General features: G+C 37.1%; 1 protein-coding gene across 1 annotated transcript; it reads right to left on the reverse strand.

The window, feature by feature from the left end:
• Nucleotides 1-8,027: 8,027 nt before the first annotated feature.
• Nucleotides 8,028-9,236, reverse strand: LOC129232925 (zinc finger protein 135-like). The gene is made up of 2 exons (XM_054867028.1): nt 9,228-9,236; nt 8,028-8,938 (listed from the first exon to the last, which is right to left on the reverse strand). Exons 1-2 carry the CDS (start codon nt 9,234-9,236, stop codon nt 8,156-8,158), a joined length of 792 nt encoding a protein of 263 aa, XP_054723003.1. The 3' UTR covers nt 8,028-8,155.
• Between the last annotated feature and the right edge of the window lie 3,376 nt (nt 9,237-12,612).

Genomic DNA, 12,612 nt, shown 5'->3' on the forward strand with positions numbered 1-12,612 from the left:
TAACAGAGCTACACCTAAAAAAAAGTGAAATGGCGCGAGTCGAAAAGCCACTCCTCCAAAAGCACGTTGCAAACAAAACGAGCCCATGGCAGAAAACCGAGAGAATGTCGATGTAAATTCGTGGTTATGGAACGGTCCAGTAATATTAAAGTATATTTTTCAAACACTCAATTTTTCTTTTTTCATTAAAAACTAAAAGAAAGTCATCGAATTTCTTTTCGTCATCGAATTTTTCCGTCCCGACCTCCGTCTCGGAAATTTTGTCAAGACGGAAATCCGTCCTGAGACGGAAGGTCTTGCACCCATGTCTGAGACAAAGGCTTTTGAAAATGCTTTTATACTTTTACTAATACAGTAAAACCTGTGAAATTGAACACCCTTGCAAGTTGACCATCTGTTTAGGTTGACCGCTTTTTTCGGGTACGAAATTAGCGCTTATCATATAAATCAACCTCTATAAGTTGACCACCTGTTTAAGTTGACCACTAAAGTACTGCACCGCGAACTTACACAGGTTTCACTGTACTCACTTCACACGAAAGTAATCTAAGTCACTTCTTTGAGGTCAGGTTACAGAAATTTGTGGAAAAGAGAATCTATAAGAGATTAGAGCAAATTCTAAAACCAAACGGTCGCCTTTAAGGGAATTTTTAATTTATTTTGTGTACGTTCCATATGATTCGCAGAGAATAAGCATGTAACATAAACATAAAATTTTTCCGTTTGTTTTTTCACAATGCTGCATTTAAATGGAGCATTTTCGTGCCCCCACTTTTCTCGCTGGTGCAGAAATTGGTGACAGTTCTATCATTAATGCTTATTTTAAATAGTTGTAATATCTAAATGGTGCGCTTGAAGTAAGATTGCACTGAAGCAATTATATTTTGCTTGTATCTGAAAGTGAAATAGGACAAAAATATCTTGTGTAATATTTAGCGAAATAAACTGTCAAAATATGGTTCATTTAGTTTGTGACTCTCTCCGCTGCACTGAGTAGGGGAAAGTGGGACAGAGGGAGACTAAGTTATTTTCTTTTTCTTTTCTTTCTTTCTTTTTTTTTTGGTATTCCTAGTTATAATTGGTGAATGATGCTATTTACACATAAATGTAAAGTACTTGGACGGGTGGATTCTGGGATATGAAGTTGTTGCTTATGTTTGCAATCAAATTATCCTTATTTTTCTGATTTCAAGCAAGCAATGTTTTATTTATTTATTTTTACTTTGACACTCGCATTTATAAATTTATAATATTTTCTATTTCCCTGACTACGGCGAAGCCAAAAGGAAGGGTTATGATTTTAACAGTCAGTGTATGTTTGCATTTACATATGTTCAGCCGTATTTCCTAAACTCATCAGCCGCTATATAAATAGGCCTGTGCATCAGTTTAGCCCTTTTGGGTCGGATTTTTCATTGTTGCAGAGCTAAGATTACCAGAGCAAAGTTTCGGGTTTTGCCAAACTGGCCGAAAATAACACCTAGGGGCCTAAATTAATTTTTTATAACAATTGTACAGGGAGGGGGGTGATAATCAATGTAAATTTTATCGGAAGTAACAAAAACCACTCCCGCTTGTAAGTAAGACTATTAAGTTTCAAGGTCTAGGGGAAGGAAACTGCCCCTCCCCCACCCCGCTAAAAGAAGCAGCAAGCCAATTGAACTTTGATGGTGAAATTTTTATTTTGCGATGACCGAGCCTTACAGAAAATACAACAATTTGAATGTTTTTTATTTATACTGTAAAAGAAAAAGCGCTTTAAAACAAAATCCAACACTTTTTTTAGGTCATTTATACAAGTATAGATGGCAGCACTACAAAATGTGGTTCTTTTCTTTGATGCACTGATGTGCGACTATATATCATACTTTGCTCTTTGTTTTTTCCTTTATGCGCCTTCCAGATTTTTCTGATGAAGTTTGTTTTTATTTTGGGACCATAGCACTTCTCATAGAAAGAAAGCAATTTCAAAGTTTTCCTTTTCTTTTTAAAAAAAACCGCGCTTTAAACTCATTGCTGCATTTTTTTCTAGTTCCTTTTCATAAGTGTAGATGGCACCACTACAAAATATGGATCAGTATAGTAGAGTCTCGAAAATCTGTGGCAATGGGGGCTGACACAATCTCGGAAAACTGAAAAGTCGGATTATCCGAAAAATATTCCTGATTAAAATTGTACCCTATTCAGACAACATAGCTACGTTCACCGTTTACTTCCTTGAACGAAACAAAAAAGGAGGGAAGTATTGGGTGCCATTTCATATACAGGGCCGGATTAACATCTATTTACGCCCCTAGGCCAAACTTAGAGATTACGCCCCACCTCACACATCCGAACTCTATTGAAATCGTATCTCCCCCCCCCCCCCCTCCCGAGGCTTAGCAGGGACCAATACCAAGTGAAGATTTCGCGCTCCACTGTATTTTGACAAAAAGAGGGATGGATCTCTTTCTTTGTTTTCGTTTGATGTTCAAATGGGGGGGGGGGGGGTGTCACCCGGGAATTTTTAGAAATTGAAGCGTTGGAAATGCAGTTTTAGGCCATCTAAGGCGAATTAACGGGGAGTAATGGCATTCGGAATTCGCCCTGGAAAATTTTCGAGACTGATATACGTCACATAAGTACAGTAGCGTAACTACGTACCGCACGACCACGCAAAGCGGGGGGGGGGGGGGGAATCAGAAAGGGCCCAAAAATTTTTGAGCTTCATTTTCATTCAATTTTATTATAATTTTTTTGTGAATCACACTTAGTTTGAGAAGCATATTTGATTCTTGAGTTCCAAAACTTTGCACTTCTTTCCAATGTAAATAGAGATTGGGCCAATTAAGATATCGGGGCCCCAGGCCGAACACTTTTTCGGGCCGTCCTTGACGTCAAACATCACAATTTTTGCCGCTTGCTAATACAGTTTTAGCCTTTATCGGGCCCCCAAATAGCAGGGGCCCTAAGTCACGGTCTAGTTGACTTATTCGGTTCTAAGACCCTGAGTAGAGAGGCCCCCAACCTCCGCAGGGTCGTCCGAAGAGGGGGGCGAGCGGGGCAATCGCCCCAGGTGCTAAGATATGAAGGGGAGCCGTGAACTAAGCTTTTACAACATTTAAAATACTTTTTAGCATTATTCTTTTTTAAAAAATGGTTTTTCAAATCTTACACATTATTTTAGATTACATGTTTAATCATGTAATAATTGATATAAAATTTTGGTTGCTTTTCCGAAAATTGCCCACCATTCGGGGTATGGAATAGAGATGAGACGGGCTCAGCCCGGGCCCGAAGAGGGTTCGGACTCTAGAACCGAAAATAGGTTTCGGGCTCTGGCTCAAGCGCAGATGTTCAATCGCCAATCTCCATACAAATTCAAAGAAAATAAACATTTTCCTACTGTGAGAAAATGAAAGGAACATTTAAATCAGTTCAATCAATGTCAAATTTACCACCCCGCTCCCCACCAAAAAACAAAACAAAACAAATTAATTAACGCTTATTTATAGTGTTTTTTGGCCATTACTATTGCAATATGTCATACAGTAATGCATTTGAAGTGGAGCATTTTAAGAAAATTTAGGAACTTCTCTCTGTTAATAAGAACATTTGACGTAACAATTTTCATTAACAGAGAGATCATGTCAGACTGTAGAAGGCTCCGTTTTTGATACAAGAATACTTCGGGCTTGGATTTTGATCCGAGACGATATCACTCGGTCTCGGGCGGGCTCGGTTACAAATTTTCGGGCTCGGGCGGGCCCGGGCTCTCAAAAATGATCCCGAACTCATCTCTAGTATGGAAAGGGGGCGCCAGAAAATATTCGGCCCGGGCGCCGTCCTCTCTTCGGACGGCCCTGCCTCCATGCACAAAAGCCAAACCTTGGCCCGGGGAAAAAGTATCATAATGACCTCCCCCCTCCCCCACCCGGTCACCTGCCCCAGAGACAAGGGAAAATATGAGTTTTAACTGTACGAGTGTCCGGGAAAGGACAGACAAGAGAAGTTTTGGGGTAGGATCTGGATTTCGAGACTCAGTGTCAGCATTATGCCCCAGCCTCCTGCACGTCGCATGTTAAGAAAATTTTCACAACTAGCAGATAGATTTATGCTTGCAGAAGTTTGTCAAGGTTGAAATAGAGTTCGCTTAGCGAGTGAAAGGGGCCCAAACCAGACCCGTCATCTGAGCAATCAAGGAAGTCCAGGAATTTAGATACAATGCAATTTTTGCTTGTATTTTGATGTTTTTCCCCAATAAAGTGCATTAAATTCATACCCTCCGCCATATCCTGGAAAATGACCGACCCGGCTCAAACTTAGTAAATTTCAACAATATATAGCTATTGCGAAAATTTTATTTTTTAAATTGAACGAAGCTATAAGTTGAATTAATGTCAGTGAACAAATTATTTAGCTGGCAGCGTGGAGCCGATAAGGAGAGCAGGGCTATCCTAAGTTTTTAAGCAAGGAGCTAAAAATTAGATTTTGAAGCAAAAAAAAGTTGTGGGGACCTTCGATGCCCTCCTTGCTGAGTTGAATGGGGACTCCCGGAGCGCTTTTAGTTGTATTCATGCAAATGATCTTTAAGGAAATGGGGGTTTAGCCTTAAGTTTTGATCTTTTGTAATCGCTTATCTTTCAAATGTTTCATATGCTTGAGCAACTTATATCCGTGGACTCAGAATGAGCACTGAATTACCTGAAGTCAATGTAAAGGGATAGACGAGCGAAGATAGTTTTCTGTGTTATTGGTTATTTTGAGATGTCACAATGCATCAAACGTCACCGCAGAATCCTTTTTACCAGAACCTGTCCTGACTTTTACAATAGGAAAGTTGCAACCTATTAAATGTTCATATTTTAACTATTGGATACTGTTAATTGACCCTCAGAACTAAAAAATTCACCGTCGCCGAATTTGAAAACACCGTGATTGATTTTTAATGAATTTTTAAAAATCCACGCGCAAAAGTGCGCTCTTCTGAAACGTCACGAGCTTACGTCACAGGGCACTAATTGGCAGCCTTCCGCCGAAAATCAATTGTTTTCGCTACGGATATTTTGAGCGCGCTGATATTTTTTTTTATAGAAATTTAATAATCCTTTTGAACACACTATGGAGGCCAGATTCGTTAAAGCACAATCTAATAATCTTCCTCAAGTAACATCAATGATGGTATTCGAATATTTCCGAGAGGATGCAAGGTTTAATGTTCCAGAATCGCGAGGAGTTAAATGCGAGGAGGTAAGCCTGATTCGTCTTCAAATCCAACTGCAGGTCCTTCGGCTTCTCCCGCGGCGGAAGAGCGCATGACGTCACTTCCTGTGCCATCTGACCACACAATCGCCTGAACTTTAAGAATTAATTAAAAAAAAAAACCTACTTATAGTATCGCAAAATTTTTTTCACCTATGATGTTCACACATGTTACTCTATCATATACAAATAAAATTGAAAAATCGAAAACGTCCCTATTGTTCGATTTTTTTTCCTTAATCTTTTCTTGTTCTAAAGTACGTCGTGCGTGGCGAAAAAAGGGCTCCTCTGGAATGCGGCACTGCCTTTTTCATCTTTTTTTTTTCTTGCTCCTGCTCCTTTGGGATGCCCCTTAGAGGTTAACAGGGAAGGGGAAGAAAACCACAGACATAAATAAATCTATCTTTTATGGTCCTGGGAGGAGGATTTCAGTTGCTCTAACTCGAATGACAGAAAAAGTATTGACTGCTTTCTGTATCTGTCAAAATGGTATTCAGTTTTTATCCTTCCTTTATGATCCCTTACTTTTTAAAAAGTTTCCCATGGTTAAGCAACTGATTTCGGCTTATTTTATAATAAGCCGAAATATATATAATTATATTTACTGCATTTTAGATAAATGAACAACAAGCAAGAATTCTTTCCTTTGTGAGGAACCTTGAATGCATAAAGTGGCCGGTAAGTACCTCTTCTCATTTAGAATAACATTCAAGATATTCTAAATTCTGTATCGTGAGTGTAAGCAAAAGAACTGATAATTTTAAAAGAGTTCTAAACGATGTTCGAACAATGAATAGTGACTGTGATGTAGGTTTGCGTATTATATTGTATTTTTCAAAGATTCGCCCAAAACATTTCTGTAAAATCGTAAGCAGACTTAGATAAAACGAAAAGCTTTCTGCGAACATAAATCCTAACCGGAAAATTTTCTGCAAATAATAATTTTGCCTAACTCACCCTTGAATTAAAAATTAAATTTATATTCAAATATGAAAGAGACAAGAAAAAAAGTGCTTTAAATCATTTAATTTTTTTTTTACAATAACATTGCTTATTTTTCACCAACTGAAGAAAACTGCCAAAACCATTATTTTTTTTTACACAAGTGCTTTAAAAGGCTTTTGGAGAAAGGCTTTAACAGAAATAAATTCTGGGATTTTCTTAAAAATTCCCTTCAAAAAAAAAAAAAAATCTTTTTTTTTTTTTTTTTAAATGAACGTTATCAGTTTGAAAAAAATTTTCTGTGAAGCCAAACATTTTCTGCGGACGCTGTTCGCGTGTTCGTCTATATTATGCAAGACTGATCGTAAGTAGTTTTTTAAAATTATTTTGCTCATTTGTTCGTTGAAAATTTTCAAAGCATAAAACGTGATATCAACTGTACATGTATGCACATAATAACTTATTATTGAGATATTATATGAGACTATGTTTTATTAATATTTTGTAAAAGCAATGAATATTGCCAAGTTACATTTAAAGGAATAAACAAATTAGTAGAAAAATAAATTTTAAATTTAAAAAAAAGCGTATAAATATGTAAGAAAACAAATCTAAAGTAATTGATAAAATGATAAAGTAAAACATAAAATAAATCAAGGCTACGAAAATTGATTGTTTTCGTTTTTCATCTTTTATTACTATTTTCTTCCTTGTATAATTAGTAAATGCAATTGCTTTTAAAGGTAACACCAAACAAAGTGGAAAAAATACCCCACGTACCAGTTCAGTCTAGAATGTTAAGAGCATTTTTACAGGTGTCACAGACGCGTGCATTTCAAACACTTTAAAATATTAGGGTCGAAGTGTCGATATCGAAAATTTCATCATAAAAAACCAACTGTTTTATTTTTACGAAATAAATTGGGGGAAACAGGCCCATCATTTCGAGGCGGATGCAAAAAATATTCATTACATTTCATAAGGTAAAAACAACATATTTAAGTGAACAATTGCACAATTATTGTGTCTAAAATTCGGGTAGGAGTGACCACTCTAATCTACCAAATAACTGATCTAGGGAGAAGATTTCTTGCAATTTTTCCTTTTTTCAAAATAAATAAGAGAAGATAAGGACGTAGCCAAGAAGGTGGGAAGCAGGGGATAATAAAACTAAATAAATTTCTTTTAATTTCCCCAAAGACAGCCTAGAACTGTGTTTTTAAGCTTCAATTTCGGAAACATTCCGCGAGAAAGTTCGCAGATCTCCTTCTCCCTAATATGTCCAAAGATCGTTTAAAATTGCTTTTTTGGAACTTGGATTTCTAAAAATTCCGGGGCTCATTAACACGTTATCGAAAGTGGTCTACAAATGCGTTTTTAGGAGTTTAATTTCGAAAAATTTCCAGGGATATATTCCCTTTCCCCAACTCCGTTGTTTAACGTCATCAAAGATCTTTTGCAATTGCGTTTTTCGAACTTCAATACCGAAAAATTACAGGAAGAAAGTCACTCACCCCTTCCCATTGCATTTTAAAAAAAATGGCTTACAATCGCATATTGTTTGAAACAATATATATAATATAAAAAATTGAGGGGCCGAAAAACGCAAAAATGTTAATAAAAATGTACATTAATACGATTTTCAGTTGAAGGGGGGGAGGGGGAATTAGATTTTGCGTGGAGCCAAAAATTTGAAGTTACGCTACTGCTTACATGAATACTGTTCCTCACCACTATGGGTCCTCAGATGTTTCTTTAAATTTAAACCTGAAGCTTTGGAAAACGGTTCACATGAATACGGTTTCTAACCAGTATGACTTCTCTGGTATGATTTTAGGTTTTCGAGTTGGCAAAATGCTCTTGAACAAATTTCACATAAATACGGTTTCTGTCCAGTATAGTTCAACAGATGTTTCTTTAAATCTGAAGTGTTGGAAAAGGCCTTTAAACAATGTTCATATGAATACGGTTTCTAGCCAGTATGGCTCCTCAGATGTCTCTTAAACCCTGAAGCATTGAAAAATATCTTTGAACAATGTTCACAGGAATGCGGTTTCTCGCCAGTATGGGTTTTCAGATGTGATTTTAAGCTTTGAACGTGGGAAAATGTTTTTGAACAATGTTCACATGAATACGGTTTCTCGCCAGTATGGGTTCTCCGATGTGATTTTAAGCATCCAAGGTAAGAAAATGCCTTAGAGCATTGTTCACATGAATACGGTTTCTCGCCAGAATGAGTTCTCACATGCGATTTTAAGTTTTGAACGTGGGAAAATGTTTTTGAACAATGTTCACATGAATACGGTTTCTCGCCAGTATGGGTTCTCCGATGTGATTTTAAGCATCCAAGGTGAGAAAATGCCTTAGAGCATTGTTCACATGAATACGGTTTCTCGCCAGAATGAGTTCTCACATGCGATTTTAAGCTTTGAACGTGGGAAAATGTTTTTGAACAATGTTCACATGAATACGGTTTCTCGCCAGTATGGGTTCTCCGATGTGATTTTAAGTTTTCAAGCTGTGAAAATGCCTTTGAACAAATTTCACATGAATACGGTTTTTGTCCAGTATGGGTCATCAGATGTTGCTTTAATTTTGAAGCGATGGAAAATGTCTTTGAGCATTGCTCACACGAATACGGTTCCTCGCCAGTATGGGTTCTCCGATGTGATTTTAAGGTTTCAAGCCGGGAAAATGCCTTTGAACAATGATCACAGGAATAAGGTTTCTCACCAGTATGGATCCTCAGATGTTTCTTTAAATGTAATGGGTAGGAAAATGCTTTTGAACACTGCTCACAGGAATACGGTTTCTCGCCAGTACGGGTTCTCAGATGTTTCTTTAAATCTGAAGCATTGGAAAATGCCTTTGAACAAATTTCACATGAATACGGTTTCTCACCAGTATGGATTCTCAGATGTTTCTTTAAATGTGATGGGTAGGAAAATGCTTTTGAACACTGCTCACAGGAATACGGTTTCTCGCCAGTATGGGTTCTCAAAAGCGCCTTTAAATTTGAATCACCCGAAAATACCTTTGAGCACTGTTCGCATGAATATGGTTTCTCGCCGGTATGGGTTCTCAAAAGCGCCTTTAAATTTGAATCACCCGAAAATACCTTTGAGCACTGTTCACATGAATATGGTTTCTCGCCAGTATGGGTTCTCAAAAGCGCCTTTAAATTTGAATCATCCGAAAATACCTTTGAGCACTGTTCACATGAATATGGTTTCTCGCCAGTATGGGTTCTCAAAAGCGCCTTTAAATTTGAATCACCCGAAAATACCTTTGAGCACTGTTCACATGAATATGGTTTCTCGCCGGTATGGGTTCTCAAAAGCGCCTTTAAATTTGAATCATCCGAAAATACCTTTGAGCACTGTTCACATGAATATGGTTTCTCGCCGGTATGGGTTCTCAAAAGCGCCTTTAAATTTGAATCATCCGAAAATACCTTTGAGCACTGTTCACATGAATATGGTTTCTCGCCGGTATGGGTTCTCAAAAGCGCCTTTAAATTTGAATCATCCGAAAATACCTTTGAGCACTGTTCACATGAATATGGTTTCTCGCCGGTATGGGTTCTCAAAAGCGCCTTTAAATTTGAATCATCCGAAAATACCTTTGAGCACTGTTCACATGAATATGGTTTCTCGCCGGTATGGGTTCTCAAAAGCGCCTTTAAATTTGAATCATCCGAAAATACCTTTGAGCACTGTTCACATGAATATGGTTTCTCGCCGGTATGGGTTCTCAAAAGCGCCTTTAAATTTGAATCATCCGAAAATACCTTTGAGCACTGTTCACATGAATATGGTTTCTCGCCGGTATGGGTTCTCAAAAGCGCCTTTAAATTTGAATCATCCGAAAATACCTTTGAGCACTGTTCACATGAATATGGTTTCTCGCCGGTATGGGTTCTCAAAAGCGCCTTTAAATTTGAATCATCCGAAAATACCTTTGAGCACTGTTCACATGAATATGGTTTCTCGCCGGTATGGGTTCTCAAAAGCGCCTTTAAATTTGAATCATCCGAAAATACCTTTGAGCACTGTTCACATGAATATGGTTTCTCGCCGGTATGGGTTCTCAAAAGCGCCTTTAAATTTGAATCATCCGAAAATACCTTTGAGCACTGTTCACATGAATATGGTTTCTCGCCGGTATGGGTTCTCAAATGCGCCTTTAAATTTGAATCATCCGAAAATATCTTTGAGCACTGTTCACATGAATACGGTTTCTTGCCAGTATGGGTTATCAAATGCGTTTTTAAGTGATAGGGACAGGAAAATGCTTTTGAACAATGTTCACAAAAATAATTGTTCTTAGAGTCAAGGCTGATCTCAGGCTGATGTGCCATTGCGGAAAAATATAAAAGTTTTCTTTCATAAGATATATATGATGGAATGGTACGGTAACCGGTTGATCATAGAACGCTGCGGTTAGTAACTGGTTACTTACCGGTTGACCGGTGAGGTTCGTCGAGCGCAAGGTCACTGAATATTTTTCATTCAACGGTGATATTAGGATTAATAGATAACCTAAGTAAGAACTACAGCTACACGAATTTAAATTCATGCAAATCTTGAGATATTTACTGGCGATGGCACGAAAAGCGAGTCCGGACTTGGAGCAGTCTGCACTTCACACAACATACACTGTCTTCTCTATATGCTGTTGCCGCAAGTCTAAGGAATGTATGTGAACCTAAAATTTAGGGAATTCCGCCATCATTGCATTTCCTCAAACGATGAGTTGGAAATAAGTCTTCAAACAAAAGCAGAAACAAATTTGCATGGTAATCCGGCATCACACTTGCTGTATTCCAACCAACATGAAATCCTGATTATACCTGAAAATACCATAAAAGAAATAATAATTAGAGGACATTAATAAAAATGAACTGTATTAAGCAAAAATATTCGCATATATTATCAGTAGGAAAACATATTTTACAAAAACTTTAGAACAGTAATGAAAGTGACAATATAGTTGCCAAAGGAGAAAAAACAAGTTTTCCAAATAAACAGCAGGCGGTAATTAACAGAAGACGATAGTAAAAAACAAATCAAAACTAAAGGGATCAAATAAATCGATCATGAGCACCTTTATTGAGTAGAAATTCATTTTTTTTTTTTTTTTTTTTTTTTTTAACAAACCTACATGGTTCACAAAACCTGAAAATACTCCTATGGCCGGGTAGAGCCGGACTATAATATTTTGCATGGATATTTTTTAATATATCTGGTATATAAAAATGTAAATTAGAAGGCGGAGGATTGTGATTTTTTTTTTTTTTGCAGCTCTAATAACTTTCGGTGAAATAGTGCGAAATTCGCATTTTTTTTCACTTAAATAAAAATGCATTTAAAACTTGCCTTTAATAAATGAAATTGATGAATAATAATAACCTTGGATAACGCAATGTCAATATATAAGTACAAATACTTTGAGATGAGGCCAGACAAAGTACAGCACTAACCAATTATCTTACATGGAGAAGAACACAAAATGTGCTATTGAGAAATGTGAACTTCAAGCCTTTAGGGACAAAATTCCAGGAACTAACTGTCTAAATTAGACATGGTTCATTGCTTTATAGGTGCTTAAGTTTTTAATAAAATGTTGCGTATCGAGCAACAACAGTGATGCAATTTTGATTTTTGTCCAGCTAGACTCAGTAAATGATAGCTAACTTTGGTGCTATACAGAAAAATAAAAATAACGTAGTATGTATACAATTTCATGATTTTTTCTACAAATCCTTTTTTTACGAGCACTCTTTTTTTAACAAGCAAAGGCTGCAGTCTCTTTGCGCTTGTTTTTAGTGTGTTGGACTGCACTACATGTATGGGAGCTAGCCCTTGCTACAGGCGGCAACTTCTGAAAGGTGTCAAAATTCACCATAATTATTGTAAATTCGATGGCCCGTAAAGGAATAAGCGTGGACTGTATAATTTTAAGTAACTATTTTATTTTATTAAAGTCAGCAGACTATTAACACTGTTAACATGAAAACAAAAGACACGGCTACATTTCACATAACATAATGGTTGAATGACAAAACACATGGTTTGCAATGCTGAAAAAGTTCTTACAGTCCGTTGCCAATCAGTAATGAGAAAAACAATAAATAAATGCAAAGGCTTTACACAACTATCTGGAGGAAAGTTGGATATTTCATTTAGATCCTCAACAATTATTTTCTTCGTTCAAACTTGATACAAAAAACTTGAAGGTAGATGGGTAAGGGCTACACTGTTAAACTACAGGTTGCGTTTGGCACCTTTCAGGGGTGAAACGCTTGTTCACCAGCGACACCCAATACGGAGCCGAAATCGCACCTCTTATTAGGGTGAAAATCGGGCACCTTTTAAAAGACAGACAGCGGCGGTGAAAAGAAGGAACCTTCAGAGAGATAAATGGCAC

Source organism: Uloborus diversus, unplaced genomic scaffold (assembly GCF_026930045.1).
Source record: "Uloborus diversus isolate 005 unplaced genomic scaffold, Udiv.v.3.1 scaffold_14, whole genome shotgun sequence".
In the NCBI taxonomy this organism is placed as follows: Eukaryota; Metazoa; Arthropoda; class Arachnida; order Araneae; family Uloboridae; genus Uloborus; species Uloborus diversus.